Source organism: Saccopteryx bilineata, chromosome 4, assembly GCF_036850765.1.
Source record: "Saccopteryx bilineata isolate mSacBil1 chromosome 4, mSacBil1_pri_phased_curated, whole genome shotgun sequence".
Classification (NCBI taxonomy): domain Eukaryota; kingdom Metazoa; phylum Chordata; class Mammalia; order Chiroptera; family Emballonuridae; genus Saccopteryx; species Saccopteryx bilineata.
In genome coordinates this window covers 276,424,228-276,436,461 of record NC_089493.1, presented here as the reverse complement: position 1 = coordinate 276,436,461, position 12,234 = coordinate 276,424,228, and the positions used below count along the sequence as shown (strand labels likewise).

The following is a 12,234-nucleotide window of genomic DNA, read 5'->3' as shown; positions in this document are numbered from 1 at the left end:
CATTGGCTTGTCAGAAACTTAACTACAAGAGAAAAACACAGGGACATGTTACAAATATCAAGATGGGCCTGTTTCAGTCCTCTGCCTTTAGAGAAACTAGACAGTGACCATCAGGCCCTTGCAGAAGGTCTTCCCAAGTCTAAGTACAGTACACAGAATCCAATTTACAATGTGCTATTGTCATACAAATTTAGATGTCATAATTAAATCCTGCCAATAGTAACATCACACCTCTGTTGTGTAGTGTGTATGTATAGAGCAAGTTCAACACACAGCTGCCAGTCATGCCCCAATACACATTACATAATGCACACTTGGTTCCAGATTAGAAACTTACACCACTTGGTCAATAAACTTCTTCTGATCCTCAGGAATTGTCACAGGACATTTCGATGTGTTAGGAGACACATACGATAGAGCTCCTGCACCGTTAGACTGTAAATGTTTTTCATCATACTGCTCTCTTAACTGTCTTTCTTCTTCCTTATTTAAATATGGAATTCCTAAACATAGTTTTTAAAAGAATGTATTAGTAGAAGTAACTTTAACATAAAAATTGTTTAACAAATCAGTCTAAAATACTCAGAAAAGACAGCATATTTAACTATATCTCAAAAAATCAACAGAAAAAGCAAATGATTTTGAAATACATTTGTCTATTCATACATTCCTTTCATTCATTCTTCTTTCAACAAAATTTTATTTGGCACTTATGCTGTCCCAGGAACTACATGAGGCACTGGGGGATCCAACAGCGAGCAAAGTAGATATATGCTATTCTGTAGTGAAGGGAATGGGGAATGACTTTAGCCAGGATGATCAGAGAACACTGTGAGTGAAGACCCAAAGAATAAGGATGAAATCAGACATGCAAAGAACTGGGGGAAGAGTATTTCCAGCAGGAAAGTAAGTATAAACGTACAGCAGAGGGAAATGGTAGGATTTTTCAAAAAACAGCATGGGAAGTTGGTATGGCCAGAACACAATGAACAGGAGAACAGCATGACACCAGGTTGGAAAGAGGACAGAGCAAGATTACACAGGCCCTTGCAGGCCACAGTAAAAATGTATTATACTCTAAGAGCAATGGGATGCCATGACAAGATTTTAAGCAAGATATTCCATTACCTGCTTCATGTTTTAAAAAGATCATTTTGGGTCCTGGCTAGTTGGCTCAGCGGTAGAGCATCAGCCTAGCATGTAGAAGTCCCGGGTTTGATTCCCAGCCAGGGCACACAGGAGAAGCGCTCATCTGCTTCCCCACCCCTCCCCCTCACCTTTCTCTCTCTCTCTCTTCCCCTCCCACAGCCAAGGCTCCATTGGAGCAAAGTTGGCCCAGGCGCTAAGGATGGTTCCATGGCCTATGCCTCAGGCGCTGGAATGGCTCCGGTTGCATCGGGGCAACACCGGTGGGCAGAGCATTGCCCCCTAGTGGGCATGCCGGGTGGATCCTGGTTGGGTGTATGCGGGAGTCTGTCTCTGCCTCCTCACTTCTTACTTCAGAAAAAAAAAAAAGAACACTTTGAATCCTATGAAAGTTGAAGTAAGGAACTCAGAACTACAAGCAGTTGTCTAATAAAATTACCCAAGCAAGAGATGATCACTTATATCAGAAATCAGTAAACTTCTTAAAGAAATAAATGTTAATGTTTTAGGCTTGTGGGACAGATGGGGGGAGGTGTCTCTGTCGCAACTACTCAGCTTTGCTCTTGTAGCATGAAGAGTAATAATATACAATGAGAAAATCAATGGGCATGACTGTGTCCCAATAAAACTTTATTTACAAAATAGGAAGTGGGCCAGAGTTTGTACCCTGGCTTAAGCAATAAAGATGGATTGAATGATTTTAAAGATAGAAAAGATAGAACCTACTGATAACAACAGAGATGTGGAATAAAGAAAAGAGCAAAAGGAAAAGGATGCTAGCCCTGGCCGGGTAGCTCAGTTGGTCAGAGCATCATATAGAGACACAAGGTTGCAGGGAGGACACATACTGGAACAGCAATGTTTTTGTGTGTGTGTCTCTCTCTCTTCCTTCCTCTCATTCTAAAATCAATCGATAATTTTTTTAATGATGCTGTTAAGTTTAAGCAATTGGGAAGATGAAAGGGCCACTTAATGAGGTGGGGACAACTAGGCAAAGAACAGGTTTGGGACTCCAGAATGAAAACCAAAAGCTATGTCCTGGGTATATGAAATCATCTAAGGCTATATACATAAATTAAAAATGTATCTAAGTCTATAGTATTGAAGAAAGGTGTTGAGAGAAAAATTTAGGCAACACCAGGATATGAATGGTTGTAAAAGCCAAGAGACACTAACTTTGTAGAAAGAATGATCAATTACAAAGTCACATCTGTCGACCTGGCTGGGTAGCTCAATTGGTTAGAGCCTTGTTCCCAATACGCCAAAGTTCTAGGTTCAATCTCTAGTCAGGGTACATACCAGAATCAACCAATAAATGCATAAATAAGTGGAACAACAAATCAATGTTTCTTTTTCCCCTCCCTTCTTCTCTTTCTAAAATAAATCAATAATTTTATTTTTAAAGAAAATCCCATCTGTCAACAGATACTAACACTAATTGAGGTTATTATCTACATTCATTATGGAAGAAACTACCAAATTCAGTTCAAGGTTAGGAAAAATATAAATATAAATGATCCAGCAGAGAAGGGAAAATAATTCAAGAGAGAGGAGGGCAAACTGGAGGAGCCAGTACTTGACAAGGAGACAGGGACTGTCTGTTGATGGGTGCAGGACTCCACTTCACTGTAAAGAACAGAAGTAAGAAGCCTGGGTCCAGACATGGGCCCAGTGGTGAGAATGCAGCAGCTCTTCTCTGCTTTTTTCTTATTTTTTTTAATGGACTCAAAGCAGATTCTTTTTTCTTTTTTTTTTTTTTTAGATTTTATTTTATTGATTTAGAGAGAAGAGAAAGGCAGAAAGGAGGAATGGGAAGCACAATTTCACAATTGCTTCTCGTATGTACCTTGACCGGGCAAGCCGGGGGTCTTGAACCGGCAATCTCAGCGTTCCAGGTTGACGCCTTATTCACTGTGCCACCACAGGTCAGGCCTCTGCTTTTTTCTATTTCCCCTCAGAGGCATGGTCATTGGGTGAGGTGGGAAGTTTGAAGAGAATAAGGTAATAAAAAACGGGCATTTTAAGGAGCTGGAAATGGAATTTCTAAGTCAAAAAAGTAGGATTTTTGAGCCTGTTTATTTGAAACTTGTGGTCATGAATTTAAAGTAACAAATTAGCTTAGGTATGTCATGTTTTCCAGCAATATTCAGATCCTCAGAAACATGCTGGGACTTTGCTAGGCAAGTGAGATGAAGGGAGAGAGGAGCAAGGGAGGGAAAGAAGGTTTTGATGAACCATGTGGATAATGAAAGAAGTTAAGACAGGAGAACAGAAGAACACTGATAGTAAAAAAGCAATGGAGATCAACAGATTGCTGAAATAAGGTCCTAGAGTAAGGGAATGAGAAGGACAAGAGGTGATGCTCTCAAAAAGAAATTCTGGAAGTGGGTGATAAGACTCACAATGCTACCAAGAGAGTCGATGGCTAAGAGGGAGGCAGGACCAAGGACTGCTGACCACCGGGTCAAAAAACAGACAAGACAGCATTTGCTGGTCATCCTTGTGAATGCAGAAGTCACCCAGAATGAGGAAAGAGGAAGGAGCGAAAGACATCATGAATAGCCAAGGCTATCAATGAATTTCATGCCCATAAAGTCAGCAGAAAGGGGGGGGAGCAGAGCTGGGTGACAGTCCTGAGAACTGTACATAGCTCCTGAGAAGAGGGAATTCAAGTACATAGTTTGAAAGTGGCATGGGGAAGCAACGATATCTACCATCACCTAATAGAAAGAGCAGGGGAGAAACCACCTGCATTTGAGAGGCTGCAGGGAGAACAGTAACAAGGAGTCACCTGGTTCTGTTTCAAAAAAGGAAGTCTAAGGCACTGTGAACAAGACCACCTGGAGAAAAGGGTCTGGCATTTACAGAGCACAACTGGAAAGATCTGATAAGTGAAGGTCTAGATGAGATTTAGAGTATCAACAGGAGCATGAAGATAAGAATACTGGTAATAATAGATGGCCTGGAAGTCCAGATTCATCTGTGACTAAAACAGTCTAACGTCTGACTATAAAATCATGAGAAGAGACACACTCTAATTTGGCTGTCTTTCTCCTTTTTTCAGAATAAAACCATAAAACCATCAGGCTGGAAACTATACTACATCCATATGAGCCTGGTTAAAGTAATTTCTTCAAAACATTCTTGCGCTTATTCCAATATAGTGCTCCAACTACATTTGGAACTTTTGTTTTATAAGGGCTTTCAGAGTCAAGTACAAGCCAAAAGAAAAAATTATTTCATATAACCAAATTGTGTTACCCAGTTGGTTCACTTAGTATGTTCAGCAGTTTGGGCTCCAAATACTTTCTGGCATTTCCAAAATTCAGTATTATCAATAGAAATTATGATGCAGCACTACTGAAGCAAGTAAAAAACAACAGGGCATGGGTTCTAAAGGCCTCCCAGGAAGACCACACTGAGGGGAAATGAAATTTGCGGACTATGTTCTAGTGCTTTTGTTAAAAAATATCTCCTTCTTTACCTTACTCAATAATTCTATATTCATCATGGAAAAGAATACAATTTAGGAAAATAATTAAATTAAAAGTAGTTATTGCCTGGCCTCTGGTGGCGCAGTGGATAAACCTTCGGCCTGGAATGCCAAGGTTGCCGGTTCGAAACCCTGGGCTGCCCTGGCCAAGGCACATACAACAAGCAAGCAATGAACAACTAACATGAAGCACCTATGAATTGATACTTCCCAATCCATGCTCCCCTTTCTCTCCTGTCTCTGTAAAATCAATAAATAAATAAAGTATTTAAAAAAAAAAAAGTAGTTATTGACCTTACGACAGCACGTGCTTAATTAATACTGCCAGTAAAAACCGGAGGTTTTCCAAACACTGTTCAGAAAATAAATGAACAGAGGAAGGACAATCATGCTGGTGTGCTCTAATGACAAACACGCACTCATCAGATATTTAATGGTCACCTCCATTAAAGAAAAGGACTCATGCTATGCTCCAAGGGCCTGGAACGAGACCCAAGTCCCTTTCTTCAGGGAGCTCAGCAGCTTATCATAGCAGCAAGTTAGTCATCATGATTGTAGTCTGTGCAGACATTTTTTTCCCCATGAAAATAGAGAAACCATCTCCAATTATAAAACAAGCACCCATAAGAAAAGGGAGTTTTTCATTACAGGATTACTGGAACATAAAGACTTTTAAAGTACTATACCACACCATTTGTCTCACTGGAAAAAAAAAAAACAGAAGCATCCTCACAGGTGTTAGGTAAGTCACACACATTAAACCAGGGGTCTCAAACTCGCGGCCCGCCCACCAATTTTGTGCGGCCCGCAGACTAATCAAACTTCGTGGATTAGTCTGGGGGCCAGTCTGCGGGCCGCACAAAATTGGTGGGCAGGCCGCGAGTTTGAGACCTCTGCATTAAACTATGAACAACCATGTTATTCTATGTTATAACTATGTATAAGTAGTTAAATCATAAAATAAATTATGAGTAAACTCCACTCAATAAAAGCAGGAGTTTGAGAGGCCTCATTAGAGCTAAAGGAAGCAGTATCTACTCTCCTGTTCCTTTCATGGTTGATTAGACTTGAGGAAAAAAAGACACAATGAAAGATGTTTTTAAAACTCTAAGGCTTCATGTGATGGACAGGAAATCTGAGATTGTCTCAGACAAGAAGCACAAAAAGATAATTCTCAAAAAAATCCACATTTACAAGTTCTAAGATAAGTCATACAATCTTACCATTGCGAAAAACTTTATTAAAATCAAATCCTTGGCTTGCTAGAAAATCAATGCTTGAGCTCTAAAACAAGAGTAAAGAGAATATACATTTCAGTGATGTTAGTGGCAAGGATGTCAACACAAGCGGACAAGTAACTCAGGTGAGTAAACAGACAATCAGACAAGGAACCAACAAGCCAAAGGTCAGAAGACAAGGGATTTCTACTCCCAGGCTGCCAAACAATCCATTAATTTACTTAAACTATACTGGCTCAGCTCCTTTATAGCTTATAAAACAAATATCGTGTTTCACAATATTTAATTTACTTGGTAAACATATATTCATCCAATAGGCAAAAATATGTATTTCTGATGGCTTTAGGCGACCCCTGTGTTTTGGTCGTTCGACCCCCGCCGGGGTCGCAACCCACAGGTTGAGAACCGCTGCTCTACCCTCTCCTGAGCTCTGATTTATTTTGATCCTATGGTCACAGATTGTGTGTTTTGCCCTTTTCTTAGCTGGTAGAACGCTTGGAGACAGAGTGGAGGCTTTCTTTAGCACCAATTCCGTGTTCTAATTATACTATAGTAATCGTATCTAATTTTTCTCTCTTCTAATTTTTCATTTATTTTTTTAATCTTACGTTAAAAAATGAGTACCATATGTATCTTTATTTGCCAACATAAATTCTTTTTCAAACATGGTGAAATATAAAAAACAATCTTACCTGCTGCTAACCACACACACACATTCAGGTACATATATATCACTTTCCATTATGTCCAGAATTTCTGTGGTTAAAAATCAGCAATCTTTGCCCTGAGGTCTTCCCCTTTTATCCTGTTCTGAACCAAGAACCAGAGTCTTCTAACTTGGACTACAAGTCTCCTTCAACTCCCATGCCTGCGCTGTCATGCGATTCTGCCCACCTACACATTCTATTACTGACAAGAGGCATCAAAGATGGACTACGGAAAGGCATTCCTATCCCCTGTCACTCCAAAACATCCTAACTTCTTTTAAAAAAAATCCAGCCCTGGCCGGTTGGCTCAGCGGTAGAGTGTGGGCCTAGCGTGCGGAGGACCCGGGTTCGATTCCCAGCCAGGGCACACAGGCGAAGCGCCCATTTGCTTCTCCACCCCTCCGCCGTGCTTTCCTCTCTGTCTCTCTCTTCCCCTCCCGCAGCCAAGGCTCCATTGGAGCAAAGATGGCCCGGGCGCTGGGGATGGCTCTGTGGCCTCTGCCTCAGGCGCTAGAGTGGCTCTGGTCGCAACATGGCGACGCCCAGGATGGGCAGAGCATCGCCCCCTGGTGGGCAGAGCATCGCCCCTGGTGGGCGTGCCAGATGGATCCCGGTAGGGCGCATGCGGGAGTCTGTCTGTCTCTCCGTTTCCAGCTTCAGAAAAATGAAAAAAAAAAAAAAAATCCAGTCAATGATTCATCTATTCCATTTCTGAAACTATGTATTTTCCAACCAAATAATACCCTTTAAGTTGCACAATGATGTAAATGTACCTAATGCCACTGAATTTAAAACCACTTCAAATGCTAAATTTTATGTTAGGTATTTATTACTATAATTTTTTTAAAATCCCTTTGAACTAACAAAATCTATTTGTGGTTTACTACCCATTACCTTTGATTTATGTACTTTACAATAAATTACATAGAAGAAAATATAGGTACCAAACTTATGAACCTTGGCCATAGAGAACATTTTATGAATTTGACCCCAAAGGCAAGGAAAATATAAATGAATGGGACTACAGTAAACTAAAAACCTTCTGCACAGCAAAAGAAACCAACAACAAAACAAGATTGTAAGGGGAGAAGATTAACACTCATCTTTAATCACATATCTATACACTGTATCACTTACTCATATTTTTATTCATTATAACAAATTATTAGAGGAAAGAAAAAAGAAACTAGTATTTACTGTCTACCAAGTCAGTTACAACAACTTTTAAGGGGATGTTTTAAGGAGAAATCTCCCATATGTTTATCTTGGCTCGTAAAGTAAGCCCTCTCCTACTCAAGAGGAAACTAATCTTTTTTACACCCTCCCTTTCCTAATTGATATGCAGGGAAAAGGAACCATGGGTATATAGTTTAGCTCCTTCTGGATGCTCTCTTTTTAGACAGAATACACACACACTCTGCTCTTCCAGAAAATAAAGCTCTACCCCTGGAGGTGAGTGCAAAAAGAATGGGATGGGAAGAAGCCTGCAGGTCCATGTCTGTAAGTTCAATTCAGACGTAAGATACTAAAAATCCCAAATAGAGCCGCCTTATGAAGCCAAGTTCTCAAAGCCATTCTGTGGCTAAACCTGGAACACTTCATGCAGTTCTCAAAGTTTTGAGAACTTCACACAATTCTCAAAGGTTCACTAATAATAAAGCTCATATGCCTGACCAGGCGGTAGCACAGTGGACAAAGCATCAATTGGACTGGGACCTCAGGTTTGAAACCCTGAGGTAGCTGGCTTGAGTGCGGGCTCATCTGGTTTGAGCACAGCTCACCAACTTGAACCCAAGGTTGCTGGCTTGAGCAAGGGGTCACTCAGTCTGTTGTAGCCCCCCCCCAGTCAAGGCACAGATGAGAAAGCAATCAATGAACAATTAAGGTGCCACAATGAAGAATTCATGCTTCTCATCTATCCCCTTCCTGTCTGTCTGTCCCTATCTGTCTCTCTGTCACACCAAAAAGGAGCTCATGTTCTGATTCCATCTGCTTATCCCTTATGTCTTATTCCTTAATTTATTCCAAAGAAAAGGGGGAGATGGCAGTGTAATTAATTTACAATCCTAAAACTGAAGGTCAGAGAGGTGAAATGGTTTGCCCAAAGTTAGTGGCAGAAACAAATTTTAAAGAGAATTCTGATTTCACAAATCCACACTGACTCATCAGCAATTCATAACAGGAAAAAAAACACAATTATGCTACTAACCTGACAAACAAATTTGACATCTGGTGAGGATCTATTGAAGGGTTTCGGGAAAACATAGAAGTTAAATGACTTTATTATATACCTGAGAAAATAAGATAAAAGGAGATTTAGGGTATTACATTATGCCATGACAAAAGAATTCCCACCACTTGTTAAAACAACCTACTTTGAATTTATGCTGTCATACTTAAAAGTGCAAAGGCCAAACTGAAACAGCAAAAAGTCCATGGAATGCTGGAAGAGGGAAATAAAACATCTGTCAAAACAACGCCATATATTGTATGTGAGCAACAGCATTCTCAATCAGGTGGGCTTTCTAATTCCTCAATTTGACTTTGGCAGAACACCTCCAACTAGAACAGATTACAGATTATGTATCAGAAGAATTATTAATTTATATACATTTCTTCATGTTTTTCCCAATTAAACACCTAGCCACCACCTAGAGCATCATATTAGGCCTATTACCAAATGATTAAAATAACCTAAAAGTCAAATTAACACTGAAAAGACTAAGCCTTCCCCCAAAATGTTTTCCAGCAAACAATTATTTTTGCTGTTGTTTTAAGTAACACTAAAATATCATTTCATAGCAGGGGCTGAGAAGTCAATGAGCAAGTTTAACAACGGTAAAGAGGCCATCATGGAGGTGGGGGGAAGATTTTCTAGCACATTCACTTACCTTTCTAAGCTTCTGATACCTTTCTTCTGGAGTGTCAAAACCATTTGTTAATGCAGTGACTGAAGGTCCATCACTGATTCCTAGATTTTAAGAAATAAAACTTTTTAACTTGTTAGTAAATGCTAATGTAAAAATGTTGGTCAACTATTCTATAATTTTATATTCTCCCAAATGACAAAGTTCTCTTTACTTCACTTTTTCAAAATCAGCATTCATTTCGCTGTCTATAAACCTAAATTCCATCATAATGAATTTAGAGACATGAATGTTTCACTTTGAGAATGGGCAGTTCCAGTGTCTAAAATAGGTTTTCCAAACAGAGTAATGATTTCAGAAAACAATCTCTATGATTAAGTTATAAGTTTTGCTGCTTTCAAAACTTTAATACAAGCTCTGGCTGGTTGGCTCAGCGGTAGAGCGTCGGCCTGGCATGCGGGGGACCCAGGTTCGATTCCCGGCCAGGGCACACAGGAGAAGCGCCCATTTGCTTCTCCACCCCCCCCTCCTTCCTCTCTGTCTCTCTCTTCCCCTCCCGCAGCCAAGGCTCCATTGGAGCAAAGATGGCCCGGGCGCTGGGGATGGCTCCTTGGCCTCTGCCCCAGGCGCTAGAGTGGCTCTGGTGGTGGCAGAGCGTTGCCCCCTGGTGGGCAGAGCGTCGCCCCCTGGTGGGCGTGCCAGGTGGATCCCAATTGGGTGCATGCAGGAGTCTGTCTGACTGTCTCTGCCCGTTTCCAGCTTCAGAAAAATACAAAAAAAAAAAAAAAATCCTTTAATACATAATCAGTATATTACTGTTAGAGTCTCTGCCTTGGCCACCAGTTTGGAGTAACAGCTACACAACAAAGGTATTTTCGAGGTCAAGAAAAAAATTATTTCTGTGAAAATTCTTAACTTCTCCACAACTGACTTCAACTAGAAAAGGCATGTGTAATTAACGCCACATGTGTATTTACTCCCAGCATAGACTCCTTTGAAAGAGCTGAAGTTTTTTAAACATGGATATGCAGATAGCGAAAGTGGATAGCTATACCAAAGAATGTCCAGACCCTGGCCGGTTGGCTCAGCAGTAGAGCATTGGCCGGGCATGTGGATTCCTAGTGGGCATGCCAGGTCGATCTTGGTCAGGGGCTGGCAAGAGTCTTTCTCTCTGCTTCCCCACTTCTCTCACTTCAGAAAAATACAAAAAAAATAAAAGTCGACTGTTCATACTGACAACAGCGATTTAAAAATTAGTCTTTGATTCAAAGAAAAAAGACTTTGCAATTATAAATGTTGGTAGCCACACACACACCCATGCCAAGGTAAGGCAATCAACACTTTCAGAAAAACCTAGAGCCTGACGCTCAAGTCCGTCGCACAGGAGAAATATTGTATGACTCCACTTATAGAAAATGCGTAGAGTAGCCAAATCCATAGAGACAGAAATAGTGGTTGGCAGAGACAGGAGAGGAGGGGAGAAATTGGGAACTGCAATTCAGGGAGTGTAGCGGTCCCATTTCGGATGATGAAAAATTTGAGGAGGTGGATGGTGGGGATGGTTGTACAACAATGTGAATGTACTTAAATGACACTGAATTGTAAAACTACTTTAAACTGGTTAAAACCGTCCATTTTGCTACGTATATTTTACTACACACAGAAAAATCTGACTCTAACCCTCAAGCTCTCTACCACCCAGCTGTCCAACTGTTCCAAGCAGCCCGTATTTTCTATCTGCAACTCTCAAGAGTACCAAAATCACAAACCCGTTTCCCTGCTTCTGAAACGTTTCAGAGGAAATGTTGAAACTCCTGGAGCTTGCCCCAAGGCTATCAACGGGGAAAGGGGGCCGGGAGCCGAAGTCAGGGGCAGGGAAGTCAGGAGGAGCCCTGGCTGCGCACTGCAAGGTGCTAGCCGGGGGCTTGCAAGCGAGGGATACCTGAGAACTCCCCATCGATGGCAAGGAAGTCCGCCTCCTCTATGGCCTGGTACACTGTGGGAAGATTACTCTTAAAATCTGCGGAGAAACCGAGAAGATCATCAGAACCGGTGGCCTGGCTTCCCGCCCACGAGCTCCTAAGGACAGGGGCAGGAAAGGGACAGGGACCGAGGGAGTACGGGCCAGGGAGGAGCAAAGCCCTGAGGGGGGCCGGAACAGAACGAGGCCTCCGAGGGTGCACTGGCCACAGAGGGACAAGCCCCCAAGAGGCACACCGGCCTCTGAGAGGGGCAAAATCCTGAGAGGCTGCCTCAGCCCCGGGCCCCCCCAAGCAGATCGGCCGGCCGTGGTGCGGGCCTAGCAGGCCGAGTGTGCGGGGACCGTGGGGACGCGGGGAGGTACAGAGCGGACACGCACTGCTCCTTATTATCTCCATCCTGCACGGTGGCCAGAACCCCGGCCCCGCCCGGGCCGCCTCAGCCGTTCCACTCGCAGAGTTCCGCGGCCACGGCGGAGGCGACGGCGGCAGTGGCGGCGACCAAGGAAAAAGCGACGAGGACCGCGGCGGCGATTTCCGGGAACAGGGCGCGCTAGCGCGCGCCACGTGACCTTGCGTCACGACGGGGCGGGGCCAAGGCTGGGTTCCCTTCACTCTTTCTAGGGACAGAGGAGGGGCGTGGCTACCGGAATCCCCAAGGCGTGGTCTAACTTGGGAGGCCCGGTCCTGGGCCGTTCAATGTAGAAGAAAAAATATTCATATCCTGACATTCAGTCAAAGGATAAATACTCTCTGGGTTCCTATTATGTGCCAGGCACTCTGAAAGGAGAGGAAGGGGATACA

General features: G+C 42.5%; 1 protein-coding gene across 2 annotated transcripts in view; it reads right to left on the bottom strand.

The window, feature by feature from the left end:
• PARN (poly(A)-specific ribonuclease) overlaps positions 1 to 11,992 on the bottom strand; it is a 165,349-nt gene extending 153,357 nt beyond the window's left edge. The window contains exons 1-7 of one of the 2 annotated variants that reach the window (XR_010731167.1): positions 11,811 to 11,992; positions 11,394 to 11,471; positions 9,476 to 9,555; positions 8,960 to 9,027; positions 8,794 to 8,875; positions 5,863 to 5,923; positions 338 to 503 (exon numbers count right to left, since the gene is read on the bottom strand). Coding sequence is in view for 1 of the 2 variants with exons in the window: in XM_066274802.1 (XP_066130899.1) it covers positions 338 to 503; positions 5,863 to 5,923; positions 8,794 to 8,875; positions 8,960 to 9,027; positions 9,476 to 9,555; positions 11,394 to 11,471; positions 11,811 to 11,829 (554 nt within the window). In the remaining variant the exon portion in view is untranslated. The remainder of the gene's footprint in view (positions 1 to 337; positions 504 to 5,862; positions 5,924 to 8,793; positions 8,876 to 8,959; positions 9,028 to 9,475; positions 9,556 to 11,393; positions 11,472 to 11,810) is intronic. The other variant, XM_066274802.1, reaches the window with a different exon arrangement.
• Between the last annotated feature and the right edge of the window lie 242 nt (positions 11,993 to 12,234).